Here is a 16,678-nt window from a genome sequence, read left to right as displayed (position 1 = left end):
AACCCACTGAGCGAGGCCAGGGATCGAACCTGTGTCCTCATGGATGCTAGTCAGATTCATTTCCACTGAGCCACGATGGGAACTCCTACTTCCAGGGTGTTTTTGTCATGCCAAAAGGAATTGTGACCTGGAGACTGGTACTTGCCATCTGTGGCCCAGCACCCCCTGAAGGGAGCTCAGAGTGGAGCTCAGGAGTGAGGCCCTCTGTGCCCTGGGAAAACTGGCAGAATAGGGCTTCATACAGTTAGATATTTTCAGGAGAAGATTTTATGAGCCCAATTCTTGCATCTCCTCTTATCTAGAAAAGCACTAAAATCTTTCATGGTGATGTCTGCTCCTCATGACTAGTAGTGATCTGAGCTGCATCTGTGACCCATAACACAGTTCATGGCAACGCCAGATCCTTAACCCACTGACCAAGGCCAGGGATTGAACCCGCAGCCTCATGGTTCCTAGTCAGATTTGTTAACCACTGTTCCATGACGGGAACTCCACAGAGACCATTTTAAAGTAAATATGTCAGTCATATCTGAGTGGCTCTGCCTCCTGGGTCTTGGGCTGCATCCATCCTGATCAGAGGGAAGTGTGTCCTGCACAGCTGGATTTTCTGCATCCTCAGCACCTCTTGTTTTGGGAACAAATTCTTACATTCCTTGGTGGGTAACCAGGGTCTCGTCAACCCCAGGACTCTGGCTACAGATGCTTTCCTGGGACCGAGTTTTGGCAGAAGGTGCTCGGAACTGACAGCCTCCAAGTTCATGGCCACGAGTAGCTCCTTCTCCTTGAACAGCCCCAGGCGGCTGAGTTCTACTCTCTGGCTCTCTTCTGGTGACAGGGGCCAGTGGCTATTTCTTATAGCCACAGAGATTCAACGTGATTCAAGGCCAGAGGTCAAAAATTCTTTCAAAAAGTCCCTGGTAGTTGCAACATTCTGTGCAGCTCTACTATTCAGGAAAGGATTAACCTTGCTCAAAAAGAGACCTGGCCCTTTGCCCCAGGCTCCTGGGAAGTAATATCTAAGTCCTTCCTTGGACTGTCCTGGCTGGTAGAGTCTCTGTTTACCTAGTGCTGTGGACCATACTGGATAATCAATACAGATGAAGTGATTATGGTGGGGGCCTTGGGCTGCACAATGATGGCTTGACCTCTGTTGGTGCTAGAGACTAAGGTCAGCTACATGGGTGGTCACCCGTGTCAACATGATGGAACCCCAATAAAAGTTCTGGAACCCAAGGCTCAGGTGAGCTTTCCTGCTTGGCAACACTCTGTGTGTGCTGTCGCATGTCAGTGCTTGGAGAAGGAAGTGCTGTCCATATGACTCCCTGGAGTGGACGACTAGAGCTTGGGCAGGTCTCTCTGGGGACCCTTGCCCCAAGGCACCTTTCCGCATTAATCTCATGCTTTCAGTGTAGTAGACCATAACCGTGAGTGTAACAGCTTCCCTGAGTTTTGTGAGTCCTTGTAGTGAATAATTCAACCTGAGGGTGGTCTTGGGGACCCCTGGACTTGTACCCGACTGACCATGGTGTTATGAGGCAGAGGGGACATTCTTGAGAGTGGCCAGTCTCTTTGGAGGGAGACTTCATCCATCAAGGTGGAGTCCAGCTGCAAGATCCCCGTCCTTGCCAGCTTCAGGGTCTCTCTCCATTCAGTCTATATGCTGTCACCTTGTGCTTTCTGTCAGTGTATTCTAGGGAGAGCTGTCCCTCTGATTCGCAGGTAAATAGTGGACTTCCTAGAAGGGGGAATATGCAAACTTTAGTCTCAGGCCCTCTCAAAAAATTTCTTCCTGCCAAAGCCCAGCACACAAAGAGCTGCAGGTCTTTGCCTCCCCTGCCTCTGGAAGCCAGGGAAGCACTTCTCCAGGTGTGGGTGTGAGTGGGGAGATAAGGCAGGGGGCACTGTGAAAATGCAGGTCCCCAGGCCCCAGCACAGACCCATTAGACCAGACTCTCAGGAGGCAGGGCCCAGGGGCCTGCATTTTAGCAAAACTTATAGGGAATTCTGCCCAGCAGGAGGGGTTGGCAACTGCTGCTCAAGGCATCTGAAGAAAAGGGCCAGGACGTGACCACTCAGGCCATGCTGGCTTTTGATTAAGTGCTGTGACTGTCCAGATGCACTGGGTCCCTCCTTGGGAGAGCCCACAGTGATTAATCTGTGTTTCACCTCCCCCCACACCCTCCTCAGCTCTACCACCACACTTACGCCATTAGCAGGGGATCTTTGTGGGTTCCGACCTGAGGAAACAGGAGGGGAAGTGATCAGGAACAAAGGACAATGCTGGAGAGCAGGGAGGAAGACATGCATGGGAAGTGAGGCCCCTAGAATTCTGAGTCCCAGCTCTGCTATGGATACAGGGGAGTCACTTCCCCAAAGGGTTTCTACATTTATAAAATACAACTGGGGTAGGTGCCTCATCTAGTTATTCTCAGTTATTAAGTATAAGGAAATATTTACTGAGCATGGGCTCTAGGACCAGATGGAAGGGTTCAAACCTCTTCAGGAGCTGTGTGACCACGGGCAATTGCCTTAACCTCTCTGTGCCTCAGTTTCCTCAGCCATCAAACAGGGATTTATTCAGCAAATAGTAAATGTTGGCTTTGACAGGTGCATTCTAGGTGCTGCTGATACGACTATGAACAAAAGTTCCTGCTCTCCTGGAACTTATATGAATAATAACAGGAATCATCATAATAGTGAGGATAGTCATAGTTTGCATATACCCAGTGTGTGGCTTATGCTGTGCTGAATGCTGCTGTATTGTCGGGTACAGTAACTCCCATTTCACAGATGAGGAAACTGAGTTATAGAAAGTCACCTGCCCACAGTGATGCAATAAAGCAGTAGAATGTGGGGGAGTTCCTTTCGTGGCTCAGTGGAAAGGGATCCCACTAGTATCCATGATGATGTGGGTTTGATCCCTGGCCTTGCTTGGTGGGTTAAGGATCCCACGTTGACATGAACTGTGGTGTAGGTCACAGATGTGGCTTGGATCTGCTTTGCTGTGGCTGTGGTGTAGGCTGGCGGCTGAGGTTCGGATTCGACCCCTAGCCTGGGAACGTCCATATGCCTCTGGTGTGGCCCTTAAAAAAAAAAAAAAAGCAGTAGAATGTGGGCTGAGACACAGGCAGTCTGACTCTGGACATGACCCATTTCAGCAAACACTTCGGATGCCTCTTTTATGCCTGGCCTGGTGGTAGGTGGTGCTGGGGACACAGCTGGGACCACAAAAACTCTGGCTCTGCCTTCCTGGGGCTTCCAGGCCACTGGAGAGACAGACAAGTCCCCATTAAGGCAAGGCTGGGTGTGGGAGCCCAGAGCAGGTGCTTGGCTCCTTTTAAGGAAGATCAGGGAGGGCCTCCTGGAGGAGAGGGCCTCCTGCCGGGAGTGAGGAGGCAGTTTTGTTCGGTAGTTGAAGGAACAAAGCTTTGTAGCGAACAGAACTGCCTTTTCTTCCTAATTTCTACTCCTGTGTACCAGTTAGAAGGTAACTTCACTGAGCAAATATTTCCTCATCTGTAAAATGGGCTCACAGCAGGGACCCTCTTTGCAGGGTGGTTGTGAGCATTCAAGGAGACTGGGCACAGAAAAAGTGCTCAGTAAAATGGAGGTCTTTTGGTGACAGAATTTGCCAGAGGGAGTGGTGAGGCTGTTCCAGGCAGAGGAACAGCCTTGCAAAACCTTCGAGATGAGAGAGCATCAGGTCCTTTTAGAGCTGGGGATGGGAGTTCCTGCCACCCCTTCTTTTCCATGAGAGCAGCTAGGGAGTCACTCCTGAGCAAGGCAGATGGAGGAAGGCGGGGGGTGGGGTTAAGTGTTATTCTGCCCTCCATCCATCTGGCAGGGGCTCCTGTGTCACCTGGATTAAAAGCCCAAGTCCTCATTGTGGCCTTTGAGGCCCTGCAGGATCTGTCCCCACTCCCTGAAGAACTGTAAAATGAATCAATGATCCACTGACTAAAACTCTGTCATGTCAGTGCCCTTGCCTGTCAAATGGGGGAACCTCATGGGATGGAGGTCGGAATTCAGTGAGAGGCTGCCTCGCGGAGGGCTTAGTGCAGAGCCGGGCACATAGTAGGTGCTCTATTATGGTGGCGGTGGTGATGTTCATTTACGCAAACAGGCGGGAGATGTGCCAAAAAAGAGGGGACTCACGGGACCTTCTGGAGCGCCAGATACACGCCAGGATCCCCAGCAGTAGCAGACAAACCAAGATTACCCCAATTGAGATGATAATGACTTTTGAGGATGAGCTAGGATATGACTTCTCCCTGGGAAGTCCTGCAGGAAGAGAAGGAAGCAGAGATTGAAGTTCAGAGACTTTTGGGGTTTTCACCTGCCCTGGAAATATTACCCCTCATTTTTAAAGGAACCTACCATTTTGCTTCCCTCTGTCTATGTTGTTCAGGTAGACTTGACCCTACCCTCTGGTTCTTAGGATGGGACTTTGACCTGGGACTGCCCAATCAGAGCATTCCATTCTCTCTCCCTGACTGCTGTGATTGGTTCATAGGGGGTCTGTGACCTGCCTTGAACCGATGAAAGCCAGCCCTGGGACTTTGGCTAAAGCTATTGAAAGTGGTATATTCTTTCCCTTGGAATAGTAAACTGGAGGGCTCTGAGCCTATATCTGCTGAGGAGTATCTTACCTTCCTTAGGGAAGAAGCTGCCAGAGGATAAAGCCAACATAGAGAAAAGCAGAGACAAGAGAGGTAAAGAAAAGTTCCTGGGTTACACAGTTGGAGCACCTGGATCTAACCATACCTGAAGGTGCTTTTCCAAAAAAGTCTTATTTTTGCTTGGACTATTTTGAGTTGTATTTCTATTCATTGCAAATGATAGCATTCTGTCTAATACACTTGGAGAGGCCTTCCTGAGTCCCTGGGGAGGAGGTAGCACCCAACTACTTCCCCGCCATCCCCCCCACCCACAGGGGTTTGCCCAGGGCCTGTGTCCAGGCAGCTGTATAGTGGATCCAATGGTACAGATGTTGAGTTAACAGAGTAAAGCCAATCCCACTCAACCTTCCTGAAAGGGTTTAGGGGAAGGATGGGAGTTAGCATTCTTGGGGCTGAGGGGCTTCCTTAACCAGGGACCACATCTAAACTCCTCCTTCAGAGGGACTCCTACTTTGATATCTTCCTTAGGAACCTCTGTTCTCCCCACCCAGGGCGGCTCCTCACCTCTGACCAGGACGGTCAGTTCTGCCTGGCCAGTCCCTAGCGCGTTAGTGACAGAGCAGACAAAAGTCGTGTTGACAGACTCGTCCACAGTGTGGATCAGAAGCCGGGTGTCCTGAGCCACAGCGGAGGGTGGCAAGGGTCCCATGGTCCTGGGAGAGACAGATGGGTGAGGAAGTGATAGGTGGGGGAGGCTCACTGCATGCTGGGAATACACAAATGCTCATGCCGTCTGGGGTCCCATTTGAGAGCAAGCCTGGAGTTCCCCTGACTTCCCCTCCCACTCCCAGCAGATCCGGTCTGCCTCACCTTCAAAATCTACCCCAAATCCGATAACTCCTTGGGCCGGAGCAGAGGACTTAAGGAGGTGAGGGTGAGCTGTATGGCTCCTGGTGGGAAGAGCATTCCAGACATAGGGCCTATGCAAAGACCCTGAGGTGGGCGCATAACTAGAGTGTTGGAGGGTCGACGAGGAGGCCACTGTGGATGCAGAGGTGAGAGCAAAGGACCACGGCCACCACGCAGGTCTGTTCTCCCTCCTGGGCTGTGGTGGTTATCTTCTCACTAGGTTCCCTGCATCCGCCCCCACTCCCACCTGCCTCTGTCGCCATCTGTCGCCATCTCAGCGCCTGAGAGATGCTGTTAGGACAGAGTCATGCCACTGACCACATTATCTGTTGCTCACCCCTTACTCTTGCTCTTTTTTTTTTTTTTTCCTGGCCACCCCCACAGCATATGAAAGTTCCCTGGCCAGGGATCGAATCTGAGCCAGAGCTACGACCCTACGCCACAGCCGCAGCAATGCTGGATCCTTAACCCACCACACCGGGCTGGGCTGGGGATCAAACCAGTGTCTCCACAGAAACAAGCTGGGCTCACGAACCCCCTTCACCACAGTGGGAACTCCACTCACCCCTTGTTCTTCACTCTGAGACGGTGGCTGATTTGTTGATCCTCAAACACTCTAGTTATGCTCCCACCTCAGGGCCTTGGCATAGGCTGTTCCCCATGCCTAGAATGCTCTTCCCACCGGTACCCACATGGCTCACCCTCAGCTCCTTCAGGTCTCCGTCCAGGCGTCACCTTCATGACACCTGCCTTGGCCCCTGCACTCTTTCAACAGCAATGATTTCCTCCTCATCCCCTCCTCTGCTTTATCTTTTCCACGACATCTGACACCTCTGTCCTTGATGATGCTATCTTGTATAATTGCTTCTCTCCCACCAGAACAGGAGCTCCGAGAGGGGTGGGGATTCGGTCTGTTTTATCTACCAAGGAATGCGGGTCAGCAGCCTCTGCACGCCGCACACCGCAAGCAAGAAACACTGGTTTAATGGACAGAGGAGACGGGGGTGAGAGTGGGGGCATGGGCTCTCTGCGGCGCTGGCACAGAAACTGGCTGCGTGGCTTGTGAGCCCAAATTGTGGCACTGTGGGACGGGAAGGTAAAGGCTGGCTGTCAACGCCAGTCAAAAACCTTTGACGGGCAGGTCCTTTGACAACTGAGAGGGGACTGTGGCTGTCCACAGGGGGGGATGACACGCAGATGGTCGCCACCATGGCATCAGCATAACTGACAATCAAAGAGCGCCTCTGTGTCCCCATGTGGGGCTGGTTAAGTCATCGAGGGCATCACGTGTGATGGAATCCCAGCAGCATGAAGAAGGGGGCTGAGGGTATTTTGAAAGGCGTAAAAGATAAGGACTGTTTGATGGATGGAGAGAGGGCTGGACCCATGGGTGGGAATGTGATAAAGCCAATACATGAAGATATTTGGGAGGGAATCCACGAGGTGGGTTTTTGAGCGCTCATTGGAAAATGCTCACAACTTTTCTGTGTGTTTGAAAGATTTCCCAATAAAATGTTGGGGAAAATGAACCCAGGTGCTTGGACGTGGAAAGGGCTTCATGAGATAGAGGAAAAGTTTCAAAGATAGTATGCACAGCAATCTTGTGTACGTTTTTGTGTAGAAACACCAGGAAAAAAATACAGGAAGGGGATCCAGCAAACGGTAAAAGTGGGTGTTTCTGGGGGCATGCTGGGTACACTTGACAGTGGGGCTCATTCCTTTTGCTCTTGACCATATTGTCTGAAGTCACGACAATGCTTGTAAGTTTCTTTGTAGTAAGAGAAAGGCGCCCCCAAATTATATAAGCCAATTTACCCCACTCTTAACCCTGGCCTCGGTATGAATTTGAGGAAATCTGATCATTCTGCCTCCCAGCTTTCTCCTCGAGAGACTGGGGACCGTCCTTGCTCTGTCAGAGGCCACTGAGCAGGTTAGGCAAGGTGGCTGCGGAGGGAGTACAACCCAGAAGCTAAGAGGTGATGGGAAAGTCACCTGTGTGCCCCAGTGGCCATATGCCTGGGCAGATGATGGCAGCCCCTAGGGCCCAGCTGCTCTGTCCCTGGGCGTGGTGATAGTGCGACTGTCACGTGGCATGAGAGGAAGGACCGGCCCACAGCAGACATGCCATAAAAGCAGGTGTGTCAGCAAAGCTGGACTCACCACCTCATGGACTCTGTGCATGGAAGACATTTTCTTGGGAGCCTAAACTTGACTTCTTGCTCTCTTTTCACTTTTCTGCCTACACCCCTCCTCCCTCAGATCCAGGACTCCGGGCCCCCAGCCCCTCCTCCCTCAGACCCAGGATCCAGCCCCCCGGCCCCTCCTCCCTCAGACCCAGGAACTCACGTGCTCCAGTTATACCCCGTGGGCTCTGGTTTGCTGCGAATGTCACAGTTCAGTGTGGCCTCACTGCGGCCGAGGTACCAGTTGTCATCGTAGCCAGAGATGGAGACCTCTGGGGGGTCTGGGGGAAACAGACGCACAGGCTTAAGATGGGGAGCCTTCAGAAGGGCCTAAAGATATTTGGGATTCCTGTGACAACAGGAGAAGGGCTCAGGCTTTTGGAAACAAATCAAGATGGAGAGATTGGTTCCCTTGGAGAATACAAGTCTGGGAGTCCTTAGCAGGATGCAGGGTGGCGGGGCACAGAGATGGCTTCTCAGGACCTGCTTCTCTCTATTTGTTTTCCTGGGTAGCCAGGTCCTGGAGTGCCTGAGATATCCATGAGAAAAGGCCTCCTGGGTGCTCGTAACACACAGGAGCACATTCAAGGCTCTGACAAGTCCTGCAGGAAAGAATCCTGGATGACCCCGTTTCAGCCTGCTGCTTATCCAACTCACGTGTGATGGACAGGGAAGACTTTTCAAAGTCCCCAAGGGAAAGGCCAATGAGACAGAGGGTTTTGTGTTGGGGGAGGGTCAGTATAGATTCCCCCCGCCCCCAGAGGGCTGGTGTAGACAGTGCCTAAGGAAATCAGGGCAGCAGCTGCTGGGGAGGGAGTATGCAGTATAGACAGTGAAGGGAGGACATAGCCCCTAGAGGAGCCAGTGTAGACAACACTGGGGGGACGACGTTGACAGTTCTCCAGGGGAGCCAGTGTAGACAGCGGTGTGAATCAGTGTGAGAGTGCCTAGGAGAACCTGGGTAGAAAATGTAGGTGTCAGTGCAGCAGTGGTCATGGCACCACTCTAGACAACTCAGGGAACAGTGCCAACTCCCCGCAGCTGGTGGCCTAAACGACTGGTGTAGACAGCGAGGGCAGCACTGCCTGGAGCCCAGAGGAGCTAGTGTAGATGGTGGCAAGGCAGGGTAGAAAATGGACAAGGAAGTTGGTGTAGACAGTGGGGAAGCAGTGGAGCACTGGGGACAAGGCCAGTGTGGGCAGCTGCCCAGGGAAGCAGGTGTAGGCAATGTGTGTAGACTGGGTTCAAGGGAGCCAGTGTGGAGGGCCAGTGTAGACAGGGGCCAGGGGAGAGAAGCCAGGGAGCAGTGTGGACTGTGGTTGCCTACACCTAAGAAGCTGGTCTAGGCAATGAAGGACAGTGTTGTTTGTGGCCCAGGGGCGTCAGTGTAGACGATCTGGGGTGGGTGCAGGCAACAGTCAGGGGAGCTAGCGCCAATGACGGGGGTAATGTTGAGAGTGGCCTGGGGAGTCAGTGTAGACCATGGCGGGGGGGGCGTGTGGAGACAGTCTGGCAGCCCTGCCCACCCTCGGGTACACTCGGGCACACTCACAGGGCACGGTCAGGGTCACAGGGAGCACCATGGGCTCCTCAAAGCTCTCGTGCTCCACTCTGCAGGTGACGTTCTGGCCGTCCACCTGGCTCGAAGGCGTCAAGGTTAAAAAGCTGCTGACGGTGAAGGTCCCGGGCCGGGGCCCCGGCACCTGGCTCTTATAGGCCTTTGAGTCCAGGTGTGAGGACCAGGAGATGCGGGCCGGGGGGCGGCCCCCCGTGGAGACGCAGCGGGCCACCGGCACAGGCTCCAAGCTGAGTGGGCTGAGCGGGACCTCCTGGGTCTCAACCTTGTTCTGGGGCTGGGCTGGGGAGAGGAGAAAAAGGGACAGGTCACTCCTCGCCTACAGTCATGCAACAAACATCTCAGCAGCCGTGGAGGGTTCAAATGCTACCTCGCCTGCAGTCATGCAACAAACATCTCAGCAGCCGTGGAGGGTTCAAATGCTACCTCGGTCCCTGAGCAGTTGGGTGGCCTTGGGCAAGTCTGTGCCTCAGTTTCCTTGTCTGTCAATGATAGGGTCACTGTCGGAATTTGCAGGTCAGGCTCTTACAATGGTACTTGGCATATAATAAGTGCTCAATAAATATTCTTATTATCGTTGGCAATTGAATATATTGCTCAGTTCTGTAACGGGCAGTGGGGAGGACCCAGCAATGACTAAGGTGGCCCCACCTCTGCCTTCCTGGGCTGGACTGTCCGAGGGCATCACAGACTTCCTGAGACAGTGATGACTCAGAGTGGGCAAGGCTGGGATGGGGGTGCCCGGAGGGAGGGCCTGAATCTGGGGGCTGGGGAGTGGTTATGGAGGGCGTCAAGGAGGAGAGGAGGGCTGAGCCCATCTGTGCCCTGGAGGTTCAGAGGGCAAGTGATTGGCTCAAGGTCCCAGGCTTGTAAGCGATGGAGCTGGGCCTTCGCACGTCTGACTCCAGAACCACCCTGATCCTTTCTTAATCATCATGCTGGTGATTTCTGGACTTGGGGCTTCACGTGGTTCCCTTCCCAGCAGTACTTGTGTTCTTGTTACTGAAGACTTTAATTTGACTCACTGGTTCTGTGTTACCCTCATCCTAAATCAAAAGACTTGAAGTCCCAAGTTTTCTGAAATGATGAGAGTTACCTTTGGTTGGGTGCTGTGTGCCAGGCATGTTGCAAGCACTTAACCTTCCTTTCTCTGTTTCTCTCTCCCTTCCTTCCTTTCTCTTTTAGGGCCACACCCGCTGCATATGGAGGTTCCCAGGCTAGGGGCTGAATTAGAGCTGCAGCTGCCGGCCTACATCACAGCCTCAGTAACGCAGGATCCAAGCCATATCTGCGACCTACGTTGCAGCTTGCAGCAACGCTGCATGCTTAACCCGCTGAGCGAGGCCAGGGATTGAACCTGCATCCTCATGGATACTAGTCCAGTTCTTAACTGCTGAGCCACAGCGGGAACTCTGAAGCACTTACGCTTTCAAGAGTCATTCATGCAAAGCCCATAATCAGAAAAGAAATGTCAGCTCTGATGTTGAGATTTCACAGGTGAGAAAACGGAGGCACGGAGACATTTCAGCTGCCAAGAGGAGGGCCTGTCATATTCTCTCTGGTGCTCACGAAAATGCAGACATGATTCTACGACAATGCCAAGGGTGCTGCACCCCCCCCCGCCCCGCCCCCCAGCACCCCGCGAGAAAGCCCTCCACTACTGGGTGTCAGTCTCCTCCTCGCAGTCTATCTCAACCCTCCCTTCCCCACCAAAGGGAGCAGCAGTAATAACCTGCTGTTACACCAGCTCCCGTGGCCTCTGCTCAAAGCGGTTCACCTGGATAAACTCCAGGGACCCTCAGGATGGCTTTCGGAAGGCACTGTTCTTACTAATCCCATTTTATAGAAGAGAAGAGGAGGTTCCCAGATGGAACTGCTTGCCCAAGCTGGTGTGGCTTCCTGGCTTCCCAGGCCCCTCCTTGTCCCTCCACCCCAATACTTGCACCAGCCACCCTCCAGCACCCCCAGTCTCTCCATCCCCGCGGCCCTCAGTCTCCAAGATCTTGCTTCCCAGGATTTCTCCTCTCCTCTGGTCCTCCAGCCCCTCCCCACTCTAAGCTCTCCCTTCCCCTCCCCCCACTCCATCATTGTCCCACCTCCTCCTTTAGTCCCTTGGAATCTCTGCTCTGAAGGGAACCCCCCTCTCTCCGCCCCACCCCAAGCCCCTTCCTTTCGTCTCCCATGGTCCTCACTCACCCAGCACCCGGAGCCTGGTTCGGGCGCTCCGATCGCCGTCGGGGAACGTGGCGAACTGGCAGGTGTAGTTGGCCTCATCCTCCGCACGCAGCTCCCAAATGATCAGCGATGCGTCCCGCACCTCCTCGCCGGCTCTTGCGGCCTCGAACTCCCACCTCCCAGGCTCGGGGAAGCTCGGGCCCCGGGTGGGGTGGAAGACTGCCACGCTGCGGGAGGCCTCCGACAGCTTTTGCTGGGTCCAGGTCACCTGCGTCACCGTCACTTCGTGCTGTAGTGGCTGCAGTTTGCAAGAGAGCTTCGTGATGTTGCCTAGGAAGCCAAGCACCTGGGCGGGGGCCAGCACGGAGGTCTGGGTCTCTGCGAGAAAAAGCGGGGCAGGTCACACACGGGTGTCCCTGGTCTGGATGGGGAGGGGTGTCCAGGAGGCCGCTCACCTGGGGCCTGGAGCCCCTTGGTTGAGACTGTCAGTAAGTATTTCTTCTATCTCAGCATCATCAGTTTTGCAATTTGTCATAAGTATTATGGTTTAAAAAATTAAATTTGCCACTTAAACCATTCAAAAAAGTACAATTCAGTGGCAGTAAATACAACCAATCACCATTCTCTCTGGTTCCAAAACTTTTTCATCACCCCAGAGCCATCAGTTTTAAGATGCACTGGGACTCTTTTTTACTTACCACCACTGAATTGTTCATTTTTTAGTGATTTAAGTGGCACATTAATCTTTTAAACCACAATATTTACCACAAATTGCAAAGCTGATGATGCTGAGATAGAGGAAATACGGCAATAACAGTCCAAGCAAGGGGCGCAGACGCAGTTGCAGACTCAGTCCAGCCCCCCTCACCCTTGCCCTTGTTTGCAGGGATCTGGACTGGTCGCACACCCCTCCCTCCCCTTCCTTGGATGGTCATTACCGTATTTCCTCTATCTCACAATCCTAGCATCATCAATTTTGCAATTTGTGGTAAATATTGTGATTTAAAATTTTTAAATTTGCCACTTAAACCATTTAAAAATGTACAATTCTGTGGCAATATATACATTCACAATGTTGTCCAACTAATCACCATTCTCTGGTTCCAAAGATTTTTCATCACCCCACAGTCATCAATTTTAAGATGCACTGGGACTCTCTCTCTTTTTTTTTTTTTTCCCTTTTTTGGCTGCCCCTTGGCATATGGAGTTCCTGGGCCAGGGGTCAGTTCCAGGGCCAGGAGCACAGTTTCGACCTAAGCTAAGCCCGCAGCTGCAGTGTGCCAGAGCTGGGGCTCGAACCTGCGTCCCAGAGCTCCCAAGAGGCCGCTGATCCTGTTGCGCCACAGCAGGAACTCTTGGGACTCTGTCATTTACAACAACACTCGCCATCAGCAGTTAAAGCATCTCCCATATGGAAGAGTGAAACCGGGAAGAAGCTCTAGGTCTTTGAATCCATGAAAGTCAGGATTATTATTATTCCTTTGTGTGGACTCAGGGAAATATTTTCAGGGGATCCTAGCACAAGGCAGGAGGTGATTATGGCCCCAAGGGGTTTGGATCCCCTCAGATCTCTGCTGTGAGGCTTCAGGCAGGTTACTTAACCTTTCTGATCTTTTTCCTAGTTTGTAAAATGGGACCAGTAACATTAACATTCACAGGTCACTGGCTTACACAGATCGGGGGCTGTTCTGAGTGCGCCACCCATCTCCCAGCGTGTAGTCCTTAAACAGCTTGGCACTATGGTCAGCCCAACTTTAGGGGTGGGGGTGAACCAAGGCCGAGTCTTTTGCTCCAGTCACACGGTGGGCGAGGTGGGATGTGAACCCTGGCCGTCTGCAGCCAAGACTCCTGATCTCCAATGCGCCAGACTCCCTATGAAAATCTCTCTGCCTGGGGCCCCAGCACATAGTAGGTCCTCAGTATATGTTGGCTTTTATTGATATGAATAAATATAATCCTGTGCATCTTTCTGATGATAATAAGGGAGAAAGGGAGAAGGAATAAGTTTTTGAATTTTAGTCCTGCCACTCCCTAGCTGTGTCTCTGGTTCCTCCCCTCTGAGCCTCAGTCTCCTCATCTGTAAGATGAGGGTGGTTGTCACTTAATTGGGTGTCGGAAAGACTGGATGATGAAGTTCATATAAAGGGATCAGCATTCACCAAGCATTCCATCAAGGTGGATATGATAATTATTGTTAGTAGGAAGGGGAGGCCAGGAGGGAGTGGATGGGGTGCTTGGAGCATGCCGTGTGGAGGGAGGGTACCGTCTGGACCCCAGGAGATTGTGGAGTGGGGAGCATGCTCGTCTGCGTTGGAATGCCAGCTCTACCGTGGGCGTGCTGTGCTGCTCTGGGCAAGGGAGTCTCCCTCTCTGATGGCAAGAGCGCTATGAGGATGAAATTGGTGAAGCGGCCTTTCTCTGGGGTTGTACCCTGCATACCAGCCAAGTCCAAGCTCCTACTGTGTGCCGGGCCCTGGGCTGCTCCCCAGAGGAGGCCTCCTCCAACCCTCTTTTCAGCCCATGAGACAGGCTTTGGACAGAGGCTGAAGGAGATGGGAGCCTCGCAGGGTCAAGCTTCTTGCCTGGCCTAATCAGCAAGTGACCGCAGAGCCTGGGCTGAGACCTTCTTGGAAATGATGCGATGAGGGACCCGCACATTCAGTATTGTTATTGTTCACATGAATTATTCACCATCATTGTTGCTGTTCTTCTCAAGTGCAGCTGACCTAGCGCCGCCTGTTCCCAAGACACCGTCTTACCGGGTAGCGGGGGTTCCACTCAGCCCCCAACCCCTGCCCTCCTCTCCCGGACTTTATGGAAACACAGAGCTTAGGTCACTTTCCTGAGCTCACACAGGTATTAAATGCCAAAAGCTCTTTGGAACCCAGGGCCGTCAGACGTCAGGGCCGTATCCCCAGTATTGGAAAGCTGCCCAGGTAGGTACTCAAGAAGCAGAGAGTGGCAGGCAAGGTACACGTGAATGAATGGCCATGTCCTTAGAGCCAGACATTGGGGATAGAAGGGGGATGGGGTTGTGTGCCCCATCCTTCCCGCCACCCCGTCATCCTCTGTCGCGGTCACCGGGCTGTTGGGGGCAAGAGAGAACCGCTTGTATTCAGCAGGGTTGCGCAGAGTGGTGCCCGGGCGTGAGTCACCCTCCACTTCATTTTTCCCGGAGGTCGATCCCTCCCTGCCCTTCAGAAATCACCGTACGGTACCCGGCGGCTTTCTGGGAAGCTGAGCGCAGTTTCCCCAGCCCTGCCCAGCCTTCCTGGCGCGGAGGGGAGCCGGTGACAAAGGGCGGCGCGCTCAGGCTTGGGGAACCCAGGGAGCCGGGTGCGCGGGTCGAAGGGGAAGGAGAGGGGGATCCGGGGCCGCCCGACCGCGCGGGGTCACTCACCGGCTCCGGTGGGTGCCCAGGACAGCGACAACAGGAACAGCAGCAGTGGCCAAGCAGAAGGAGTGGCTCCGGCCATGCTGTGCTCCTCCGCGGGCAGCTCCACCCTCCGCTCCCGGAGGCGTCTGCTCGCTCTGCCCGTGGCGCCGCTGGTCCTGACTCAGCAGCTGCTGCGAAGGAATCCCGGCGGCACCCGGCCGGCGCTGCCCGGGGATCGGGAAGGGCAAGTTCCGCTTCCTCTTCTTCTCGGCCGACCGGCCACGGGGTAGCAGAAGACCTGGGCCGGAGTCCCCGCCGGGCTCCCGGTGCGTCTGCGGAGGCTCGGATTCTGCGCGCTCCCTTTGCGCCTCCTCTGACGTTTGTCCTGATTTCGGCGACAGCGCTACTGATAGGGGGAAGCGTCCTATATACGGGTCCCCACGTGACAGGCGAGGAAACGGGGGCAGAGAGGGTCGGCGACTTTTTAAAGCTCGCGGTTGGTGAGGGACGGAGCAGAGATGGAAACCTGTAGCGGAGATAGATCCCGGGTTCCTACCCAACACGCTTAACACCCCCAAACCGCCCCCCCCCCGCCCCCGCCCCGGCTCATATCGGGCGACTTGCTTCTCTTCTTGGCACCATTTTCTCATCTGAAAAGTGGATCAGATAATAGTACTCGCCTCCCAGGAGGGTTTGTAAAGACTTAAGCAACTGCTTAGCCCCATTCCTGCTGTACAGCTTGTACGCAATAAACAGCACTGACCACACCATCAACTACGGTTGCTTTACGGTTATCAAATAATGATGTTGGTGGGAATGAGGGCTCGTTCATTTTTCATTCAACAGATATTTATTGAACCAGGCAGTATTCCAGGCACAGGGCAAAAGTCAGGCAGGCAGTAGAAAATCAGACAAGCATCCCTGCCTTCATGACGCCCACCCTCTGCTGGAGGGAAGCGGACTGTTACAGACCAATACACAGAACCGCATCAGGTCTGGAAGCGATCACCATAATGGAGCAACATAGAGAAGGGAGAGAGATGCAAGAGAGAGACAAAGATAGGGATAGAGGGATGGAGATAGACGCACACTCAGAGAGAGAGAGAAAAGACACAGAGACACAGGACAGACCGACGGGAGGGAACTGAGAGGTGCCAGAGACCCGGGGAGCCGTATACTCAGATATAGAACTGGGGAGACTTCCTGGTCCCCAGTGGGTCCATCCTGGCCATCACCCCCACCCGGCCCAGGAGCAGTTCTGACTCTTGTTCTGTGACCATTCTCATACCTTTCTAGAAAATTCCTCCTTTGGAATGTGGCCGGGTTGGAGGGCTCTGTCCTCTGCTGCCTTCTCTGACTTGGCCCTGGAACACAGCAGTGGGCAGGTGGCTCTGAGGTTCGCTGTGGCTCACTCTGCATGTATGTAGGCGAGTCTCTGAATGGGATGGTCTCTGGGAAATCTCTGAATTTTCTGGCTGCTGAGTTATTTCCAAATTGGGAACCTGTGGCAGCCGCCAAGTTCCTCCCCTGGAACATGATGTCACCTCTGGGGTTCCCCCTCCTCCCAGGGCTCCCAGTACAGGCTACTGTGGTTTCAGCAGCCTCCACCTGGACCCTGGACTGTTTGGGCTTCAGAATTGGGGGTCCACCTCATCCCACCTTCTGCCCCTTCCCCTCTGGGCAACAGACCTGGACTTCTTGGCGACAGGAGGGGGGCCTTTCTCTGAAATCAGACCGTTATCAGAGCCTTGGTTCTGAACAATTTTGCGAATGGGGATGATATAGGCTCTGTTATTGAGGCTCAAAAGTGGGCTCAGGGCAGGGCTGAGGGTCAGGGAGG

General features: G+C 53.5%; 1 protein-coding gene and 1 long non-coding RNA gene across 3 annotated transcripts in view; one reads left to right on the top strand and one right to left on the bottom strand.

The window, feature by feature from the left end:
* LOC125132594 (uncharacterized) overlaps positions 1 to 16,678 on the top strand; it is a 66,395-nt gene that overhangs the window by 12,966 nt on the left and 36,751 nt on the right. The gene's annotated exons all lie outside the window — the stretch shown is intronic.
* On the bottom strand, positions 445 to 16,292 carry PVR (PVR cell adhesion molecule). Of its 2 annotated transcripts, none has more exons than XM_047790059.1 (9): positions 16,127 to 16,292; positions 14,863 to 15,364; positions 11,484 to 11,840; positions 9,264 to 9,569; positions 7,875 to 7,992; positions 5,184 to 5,332; positions 4,156 to 4,281; positions 2,206 to 2,237; positions 445 to 1,735 (listed from the first exon to the last, which is right to left on the bottom strand). In XM_047790059.1, exons 2-9 carry the CDS (start codon positions 14,936 to 14,938, stop codon positions 1,691 to 1,693), a joined length of 1,209 nt encoding a protein of 402 aa, XP_047646015.1. In that variant the 5' UTR covers positions 14,939 to 15,364; positions 16,127 to 16,292; the 3' UTR covers positions 445 to 1,690. The 2 variants fall into 2 exon arrangements, with proteins under 2 accessions (XP_047646015.1, XP_047646016.1); XM_047790060.1 differs by having other exon boundaries at positions 4,161 to 4,281.

The sequence above is a fragment of the Phacochoerus africanus genome, chromosome 8 (genome assembly GCF_016906955.1).
Source record: "Phacochoerus africanus isolate WHEZ1 chromosome 8, ROS_Pafr_v1, whole genome shotgun sequence".
NCBI classification, from domain to species: Eukaryota; Metazoa; Chordata; class Mammalia; order Artiodactyla; family Suidae; genus Phacochoerus; species Phacochoerus africanus.
The sequence above is the reverse complement of the archived record's forward strand: the minus strand, read 5'-3'. Positions and strand labels throughout refer to the sequence as shown.

Coding starts and splice junctions, on each gene's coding strand:
- PVR (XM_047790059.1), bottom strand. CDS start 14,938: ATGGCCGGAGCCACTCCTTCTGCTTGGCCACTGCTGCTGTTCCTGTTG. Junction 2,238..4,155: donor CTGGCGCTCCAGAAGGTCCC/GTGAGTCCCCTC, acceptor CTGTTTCCTCAG/GTCGGAACCCACAAAGATCC. Junction 1,736..2,205: donor AAAGATCCCCTGCTAATGGC/GTAAGTGTGGTG, acceptor TCCCCCTTCTAG/GAAGTCCACTATTTACCTGC.